This window comes from Oncorhynchus clarkii, chromosome 16, assembly GCF_045791955.1.
Source record: "Oncorhynchus clarkii lewisi isolate Uvic-CL-2024 chromosome 16, UVic_Ocla_1.0, whole genome shotgun sequence".
NCBI lineage: Eukaryota > Metazoa > Chordata > Actinopteri > Salmoniformes > Salmonidae > Oncorhynchus > Oncorhynchus clarkii.
Window position 1 is genome coordinate 58428755 of NC_092162.1, and position 9300 is coordinate 58438054.

At 44.6% G+C, this 9300-nt stretch overlaps 1 protein-coding gene across 3 annotated transcripts; it reads right to left on the reverse strand.

The window, feature by feature from the left end:
- Window positions 1–400: 400 nt before the first annotated feature.
- LOC139368826 (8-oxoguanine DNA glycosylase) lies at window positions 401–9280 on the reverse strand. Of its 3 annotated transcripts, XR_011627020.1 has the most exons (9): window positions 8992–9269; window positions 3754–3904; window positions 3215–3576; window positions 2929–3108; window positions 2621–2802; window positions 1860–2007; window positions 1714–1763; window positions 1367–1542; window positions 1114–1239 (listed from the first exon to the last, which is right to left on the reverse strand). XR_011627020.1 is itself a non-coding variant. In XM_071108222.1 (8 exons), the coding sequence occupies exons 2-8, from the start codon at window positions 3861–3863 to the stop codon at window positions 1420–1422; spliced, it is 1155 nt and encodes a 384-aa protein (XP_070964323.1). In that variant the 5' UTR covers window positions 3864–3904; window positions 8992–9280; the 3' UTR covers window positions 401–1419. The 3 variants fall into 3 exon arrangements, 2 of the variants coding, with proteins under 2 accessions (XP_070964323.1, XP_070964324.1); XM_071108222.1 differs by having other exon boundaries at window positions 401–1542; window positions 8992–9280; XM_071108223.1 differs by having other exon boundaries at window positions 405–1542; window positions 3754–3886; window positions 8992–9270.
- Between the last annotated feature and the right edge of the window lie 20 nt (window positions 9281–9300).

Genomic DNA, 9300 nt, shown 5'->3' on the forward strand with positions numbered 1-9300 from the left:
TATGAATGTCTTGATTTTTGAGTGACACACTCAAATCCATACACTCTAGCCAGGTCTGTTTGTGCTGTAGCTAACTGCAAATGGTCTGACAACAAACATGACAGAGGAGTTGGCTAAAAAAAGATCTACGTTACATACAGGTTATATTACAGTCAAACTCTCCCAGTGACTCCCATATAGCCCACACTATCCTAGACACCAGTGACAGCCCAGAGTGACATACACACTTATAGCTCATAGCACTGAGGGCAGATAACTGCAATCCCAACTATAAACAGACATGCTGACGCACCTGACTAATGCCTATAGATACATGTACAGACACCATGGCATTTCACAGCTGGCCGGATATACTGCTTATTTTGGACAGACTCACAGATATGCACAGTAAACATATAGAATCGTCAAGAGAGATTGAGTGTGTATTGCACCAGTAATGGACAACATTTTTGGACATACGAGCCTGCACACGTCAACACCGCTAAATGCATTGGCACATAGGCTACCCTGAGGGCCATTGAATACTTAATATAAGCTCAGCAAACAATGAAGTATAAAGTAGAATAATCTTTTAACAGTGACTGACCTGGAAAAATCACATGATACTATGATGCAGAATCTTCCCATATCTTATTGCCATCTAGAGGCCACCTCTGACGCTCTGCACCTTTTCTGTCTGGGTCATAGAGAATAATAGGGATATAATATATGTCCCATTTATCCAACTAGAGTCCTCTAACTCTATGGTCTAAGCATACTACACTGATGGAAAGACAAATATAGGGGATCAAAGAAGTGGGATTATCCACAAATAGACTTATTCAAAATGTGTGCATAATCTCCAAACAACACTGACAAAGGAAAGTAGTCCAAAACCTGTTAATTTCAGTATAAAAATGAACTGTTACAGAGTCTGTGTAGTGGTCCATTAATCTAGAAAAGATATGATAAACACACGGTTTCTATGTTTGTAGTTCATATGTAGAGACGGCAGTGGAAAATGACACATACCTATAGGGCTTCATTCACAGACAGAAATCGCAGTAAAATTAAACACCAGCCTTCAGTTTAGAGCTGAACATAAATGTATGACAGATAATGTGAGAAGTCTGGTTCAGAGTGAACTCTATTTTATAGCATGTATCACATTTATAGCTCTGTCTTACATCATTCTACAAAGTGATCAGGAACAATCTCCACTGACAGCGACCTTGGTTTGCAGTTAATCATGTCATGAACCTGAAGAGAACAGGTAAAACAGTCAGACTCATAGCCTAGTTGCTCCAGAGAGGTGTGCAAAGAATGACATACATTCAGGTTAGCTTCCTGAAATAACATAAATCACCAACACATAACTTCTACTGACCTCACTCCACCTCCTCCTTCACAGACATGTTCACCTTTCTATTACACATTTTTTTAAATTGTCTTGTTTATTCCCTCTCCCTCTGCCTTTATCTTGACCTTCTCCTCCTCCTCCTGTTTCAGAGAGTGTGTTTCTTTCAGCTTCTGGAACTTCTTCAGGTCGGAACAGAACAACACCTGAGAGAGTGACAGTCAAGCTCCATTGACATTAATGCATGATTTATTGAAAGTTCAAGATACCGGTGTCTCAACTTGGATGGATAGATTAGAGAAAGAGAGTGAGAGAGAGCAGAGAGAGGAAGTGAACAGATGAGTGGATGGATTCTGACCACCAGTTATTTTTCTCACCGAGTGTGCCCAACCAGCATAAGGACCCCACAGCTGCCTGAAGAAGTCCCCTGTGCAGAAACAAAATCAGTCAATTAGTGATTGGTAATATTCAGAAGGACACTGTTAAAGCCTGTTAAACACATCCTTGTATCGTGAATCCTCACCTATTTGACGGTGGACCTTGTCTGTGAGGCTCTTCTGCCCGTTGCCCGCCGCACAACTGTAGTCTCGTTTTGCGATTTGCCACACGTGTGTATCCACAGGCACAACACAGGCCTTTTCCAGAGACATCAGACACACACAGTCTGCCACCTACAAGGCGAACCCAGGTAACACTTTCTATGCTTGTGAAGAATACATGTATAGTCAACCTGGTCTCAGAGCATTTAGTATTATTCTGTACGTAAATCCGAGACACTTCATTTAGTATGATACGTTAAGTTTCGTATGGATTGTATTAATTTGTGGATGTGAATCAGTCATTTCGTACATGTTACAAATTACAAATGATATTATGTTACAAATTTGCAAAACGGACAATATGTTGTGAATTTGGAAAATGTATGATATGTTACGAATTCTAGCTAGGTGGTTAGCGTCAGCGAGCTGGCTAAAGTTAGCTAGGCTAAGGGTTAGGGTTAAGTTTAAGAGTTAGGTTAAAGGGTTAAGGTTAGGGGAAGGTTTAGCTAACATGCTGTGTACTGTCGGTGCAAATTAGCTAAAAAGTAGTAAGCTGTTGAAAAGTTGCTAATTAGATCAAATTCTAGAGTTGTCCATGATCAGATTCAAACTTGCAACCTTTGGGTTGCTAGACGTTCGCTATCCATACCAGACGTAACATATCATACAAATTTGAGTTTTACTATGTTATGCCTACATTTACTATGTTATGCACCCTTAATTGTCCTGAAGGGTTGAGGCATACCTTGGGGCCTACCCCGGGCAGGGTGCGCAGTGCGTCACGTGCCTGCAGGTAGGGGGCACTGCGGAGCCCCTGGAGCCAATGGGGCCCACCGTGAGAGTCCAGGATCTGTCTTGCACTCTGCTGCAGGAACCTGGCCCTGTATCCAAACCCCAGGTCCCTCAGACAAGCCTCCACACTGTTGTCTGTCAATCATATCAGAGGACATGTCAGAGCCCAAAACATTTGAAAAAACAAAGGATTTGAAAGAGAGAGATAGACAGATGTCAGACAATCAGACAGAGTAGTGTTGGTGGTAGTGGAGGTGGAACCTGCGAGTGCATGCAGGGAGGGGAAGTCGTGGTAGCTGGTCTGGTCCAGCTGACACAGAGGGGTGCCCAAGGACTGGCACAGCCTCTCCACCATGCCCTGGATACGAGAGATGTGGTTGTTAGAGGTGCAGATGAAGGAGAACAGGCACTCTGTGGGGTCCTGACGCAGCATACGCACACCTGGGGAAGAGACAGAACACACACACTGTAAAGTATGAAACGCACATGCACGCACACACACAAGAGACATAATAGATAAACAGTATTACAACACGAACCAACTTACCTGTGAAGATCTTGGCAATGCTGTTAAAGTGTGGGTCGGCTGCTCCCCAATCTCTGTACAGATCCCCCAGCTTCACCTTCAGCTGGAAATAATCATTCAGCAGCTCTTCCTCCTTCCTGTCTGGGGTCACAGCCACTGGCTCCCCCTCTTCTTCCTCCTTCACCTCTATCACTCCCTTGGATCTTTTCCCTGACCCCTTTGACCCCTGGAGCAAGGAACCTGCCCTCCGCTTCCTCCCATCCCCTCCTATGGTGTTGGGGCTATTGTATGTGTGGTACCATAGTGTGTCGTCTGTCTGGGTGAGAGTCCACACTCGTCCCCCCATCACTCCGGTCCAGTGGCCATCTCCTGTCTCTCGCCAGCTGGCAGGGAAAATGGGGAGGGACGACAGAGGGTTAGGATAAATGGTTTGAGAGGTAGTGAGTGAATTAGAGATCATTTCAATACTTGCTAATGCCTTTGGCAGAACCCTAGGTTATGTAAGACGTGGCCTGCCATTGCTCTATAGAATCAGCGAAGCAGTGGTCAAAGGAACTCACCGGAAGCTCTGTCCGCAGCCTAGTGTGAGGTCCAAACGGAGCTCTGATCGTGAGCAGGCCAGGGAGCGCCATGACTTGGTCCCCGCCGACAGCAATGCATGCTGGGACATAGTGCTGGATCACTCACCACATACTGTAGTATCAGAGATATCTGATGAGATGAACAGTGGAGTATATCTGATGAGATGGATAGTGGAGGCAATGAACTCTTCGAAATAAGGGTTCTTCGCCTGTTCCCATAGGAGAACAATTATCCTATGGGGACAGCTGAAGAACCCCTTTAGGTCATAGATGGCACCTTTTTTTCTAAGAGTGTAGCAACAAAATAAAATAAAATGTTATTTGTCACACTTTGTAAACAACAAACTAACAGTGAAAGGCTTACTCACAGGCCCTTCCAAACAATGCAGAGAAAAAGGAGAAATAATAGAATAAATACACAATGAGTAAAGATAATATGGCTATATACACAGGGTATCAGTATTGAGTCCATGTGCAGGGGTACGAGGTAATTGAGGTACATACATATAGGTAGAGTGACTAGGCAACAGAACAGATAATAAACAGTAGCAGCAGAGTATGTGACGAGTCAAAATAGTTTGTGCAAAAAGGGTCAATGCAGATAGTTAAACAGTTAACCAATAGCTACCTGGACTAAATATTTAGCAGTTTTATGGATTGGGGGTGGAAGTTGTTCAGGGTTCTGTTGGTTCTAGACTTGGTGCATCGGTATCGGTTGTCGTGCGGTAGCAGCGAGAACAGCCTGTGACTTCCTCATCCTCTGACACCGCCTGGTATAGAGGTCCTGGATGGCAGGGAGCTCTGCCCCAGTGATGTACTGGGCCATACGCACTACTCTCTGTAGCTCCTTGTGGTCCAATGCCAAGCAGCTGCAATACCAAGCGGTGATGCAGCCAGTCAAGATGCTCTCGATAGTGCAGCTGTAGAACTTTGAGGATCTAAAAGTCCATGCTGAATCTTTTTAGCCTCCTGAGGGGGAAGAGGATTTGTCATGCCTTCTTTACAACTGTGTTGGTGTGTGTGGAAGCATGATAGGTCCTTAGTGATGTGGACACGAGGAACTTGAAGCTCTCGAACCCGCTCCACTACAGATGAGTCGATGTGGATGGAGCCGTGCTCGACCCTCCGTTTCCTGTAGTCCACGATCAGCTCCTTTGTCTTGCTGACAGTGAGGGAGAGGTTGTTGTCCTGGCACCACACTGCCAGGTCACTGACCTCCTCCCTATAGACTGTCTCATTGTCAGTGGTGATCAAGCCAACCACCGTTTGTTGTCAGCAAACTTAATGATCGTGCATGGCCAAGCAGTCATGGGTGAACAGGGAGTACAGGAGGGGACTAAGCATGCACCCTTAAAGGGCCCCCGTGTTGAGGGTTAGCATGGGGGATGTGTGTTGCCTACCATCACAACTGGCCACTAGGAGCGCCGCCTCTGGATGTACATTTTCTTGTTTGCTCATTGAGTGCGGTCTTACTGGCAGCTTTGGTTTGTGGTGGTAAATAGAAAGCTACAAAAAACTATAGATTAAAACTCTTGGTAAATAGTGTGGTCTGCAGATTATCATGAGGTATTCTAAAGTGAGTAAAACCTCAAGACTTCCATAACATTAGAGATTGCGCACCAGCTGTTGTTAACAAAGGGACACACACCTCCCCCTTAATCGAAGCTGCCATTCAGTCTTGGCGATGCATAGAAAAAACAGCTAGGTGTGTCTCCCTACAGTCCTTCAGGTCTTGTTGATAGGATAGTCTTGAACTGAGCTCGTCAGTTGGTGCTATAGTGATTGTGGCTACGTTCGCCAATATAATGGATGGCAGAGGCTAATTATTTACTCACCGACATAGTCTTGTCACATAGAGAAATCACAAGAGAACCATCTTTGACTCAATGCATACAAAGTGCACAACACCATCATCAGTTTTTCATACAATAAAAACAGTGGAGTTAAGATCAGAATTAATCTTGGATTGTTAGTCAATTAGTCAATTACTGCACCCACACTGCTCACACGCGCCAACGAGCATCTGCGTTGCCAAGAGCTAAACTATAAGTCTTTCCCATTTCTGACGCAGATCGCGCTGCAAGTTCTGCCTCTCCCATCTCATCATTGGTTTATAGAAGCAGGTACCCACTTGCCATCTCCTCATTGGTTATACCCACGTGGGTGATTGAAAGACAAACGGTTTTACCGGTCGTCGTGGTAATACTATGAATGTTTAGATGCCAATCACCATATAAGTTCAAAGATGAAAAAGCCTGGAAGGCGGAGAGATGACTAGAAACGATTTGGTTGACCGTTTTATGTATGGATTAATTGTCAGAGTAGAGGACCTTGTGCATTTCAGGTAAAATAACAACTCAATGTTTATATCCAAGGACAAATTAACTAGCATGTGCAAGCTAGCTAGCTAAATTGCCATACATGTATGATGCTTTTCGACCTGTCCACAAATTAATGTAATTGGTTCAGAGTTTGTTTTGATATTTTAACCTGCGTGTCATTGATCGCGTTTGGTGTGGGGGGACAAAATAAATGTATGCACAATGGCGCACCCACGCAGCCAGTTTGGGTTCCGTGTAAGAATGAATCTGTCAGTAACGTTAGCCAGTTAACTTTTTTTTTTCACCAGTTAGGCCAGTTGAGAACAAGTTCTCATTTACAACTGCAACCTGGCCAAGATAAAGAAAAGCAGTGCGACACAAACAACAACACAGTGTTACACATGGAATAAACAAATGTACAGTCAATAATACAATAGAAAAAATCTATATACAGTGTGTGCAAATGAGGCAAGATTAGGTAGGTAAGGCAATAAAGTTGTATGGCATTGAAGCTCGTCTGGAGGTTAGTTAACACAGTGTCCAAGGAAGGGCCAGAAGTATACAGAATGGTGTCGTCTTCGTAGAGGTGGATCAGAGAATCACCAGCAGCAAGAGCGACATCATTGATGAATACAGAGAAAAGAGTCGGCCCGAGAATTGAACCCTGTGGCACCACCATAGACTGCAAGAGGTCCAGACAACAGGCCCTCCAATTTGACACACTGAACTTCTTCTGAGTAGTTGGTGAACCAGGCGAGGCAGTCATTTGAGAAACCAAGGCTGTTGAGTCTGCCGATAAGAATGTGGTGATTGACAGAGTCGAAAGCCTTGGCCAGGTCGATGAAGACGGCTGCACAGTATTGTCTCTTATCAATAGCGGTTAAGATATTGTTTAGGACCTTGAGCGTGGCTGAGGTGCACCCATGAGCAGCTCGGAAACCAGATTGCATAGCAGAGAAGGTACGGTGGGATTCGAAATGGTCAGTGATCTGTTTGTTAACTTGGCTTTCGAAGACCTTAGAAAGGCAGGGTAGGATAGAGTGTCTCCACCTTTGAAGAGGGGGATGACCGCGGCAGCTTTCCAATCTTTGGGGATCTCAGACGATACGAAAGAGAGGCTGAACAGGCTAGTAATAGGGGTTGCAACAATTGCAGCGGATAATTTTAGAAATAGAGGGTCCAGATTGTCTAGCCCAGCTGATTTGTAGGGGTCCAGATTTTGCAACTCTTTCAGAACATCAGCTATCTGGATTTGGGTGAAGGAGAAATGGGGGAAGCTTGGGCAAGTTGCTGTGGGGGGTGCAGGGCTGTTGACTGGGGTAGGGGTAGCCAGGTGGAAAGCATGGCCAGCCATAGAGAAATGCTTATTGAAATTCTTAATTATCATGGATTTATCAGTGGTGACAGTGTTTCCTAGCCTCGGTGCAGTGGGCAGCTGGGAGGAGGTGCTCTTATTCTCCATGGACTTTACAGTATCCCAGAACTTTTTGGAGTTTGTGCTACAGGATGCACATTTTTGTTAGAAAAAACGAGCCTTTGCTTTCCTAACTGCCTGTGTATACTGGTTCCTAACTTCCATGAAAAGTTGCGTATCGCGGGGGCTATTCGATGCTTATGCGGTACGCCACAGGATGTTTTTGTGCTGGTCAAGGGCAGTCAGGTCTGGAGTGAACCAAGGGCTATATCTATTCCTGGTTAAAAAAAATTTGAATGGGGCATGCTTATTTAAGATGAGGAAAGCACTTTTAAAGAATAACCAGGCATCCTCTACTGATGGAATGAGGTCAATATCCTTCCAGGATACCTGGGCCAGGTCGATTACAAAGGCCTGCTCGCTGAAGTGTTTTAGGGAGCGTTTGACAGTGATGAGGGATGGCAGTTTGACCACAGACCCATTACGAACACAGGCAATAAGGCCGTGATCTCTGAGATCCTGGTTGAAGACAGCAGAGGTGTATTTAGAGGGCAAGTTGGTCAGGATGATGTCTATGAGGGTGTCTGTGTTTACGGATTTGAGGTTGTACCTGGTAGGTTCATTGATCATTTGTGTGAGATTGAGGGCGTCTAGCTTAGATTGTTGGATGGCCGGGGTGTTAAGCATGTCCCAGTTTAGTTCACCTAACAGTACGAGCTCTGAAGATAGATGGGTGGCAATCAATTCACATATGGTGTCCAGGGCACAGCTTGGGGCTGAAGGTGGTCAAAACAAGCGCAACGGTGAGAGACTTGTTTCTGGAAAGGTGTATTTTTAGAAGTAGAAGCTTGAATTGTTTGGGCACAGACCTGAATAGTATGACAGAGCTCTGCAGGCTTTCTCTGCAGTAGATTACAACTCCGCCCCTTTGGCAGTTCTATCTTGTGGGAAATGTTATAGTTAGGGACGAAAATTTCAGGATTTTTGGTGGCCTTCCTAAACCAGGTTTCAGACATGGCTAGGACATCCGGTTTGGCAGAGTGTGCTAAAGCAGTGAATAAAACAAATTTAGGGAGGAGGCTTCGTTGCCTAACGTTACCTGTCTAGCAACTTGTGTAATAACAATGATAGCTAACGTTAGTGGAATAACGTATTGTAATGAAACAGACAGGGAGCAGGCCTTGAACCCTCGACCTTCTAGCCCGAAGTCCAGCGCGCTATCGACTGTGCCCCAAAAGCATGCTCGTGCGGCAGAGTCGATATCTGTGCTTATAAACCCAGGGTCGTTACAGTATACTGATTACTTCGGCTCTTGCTCTGGTAATAACTAGTTAAGTTAGTAGTTAGCTAGCTAGTCTACAGGCTACTAATTAGGTTAGCTCCACATGCTGAGTCACCTCAAAATCATAGTAGAGTAGCTAACATATTACGCAAATCTATGTTAAAACCAGCTTGTCATTACAAGAAGTTATAGCTTCTTACTTTGAGAGCAGATGTTTACACGTATCTTCACTCCCTGGATGTGTGTGGGCCTATAATGACTTTCCCGGTGTTTGACTCTTGTGAATGGAAAATAAAGATTACGCGGAGTAACCTTTCCTCTTTGACTAACATACTATATTTGTCACTACGTTCTTACATTAACAGCCAATTTGACTTCCTAGTTAATATTTCAACATTATTCTGCGTATTAATGATTTTTCAGGAATTACTCAAACTTATCATTTCATTCGTCTACTGTCTGATGCAACCAACCAACACATTTGTGAAACCCCCCTCCCCTCCTCAGGA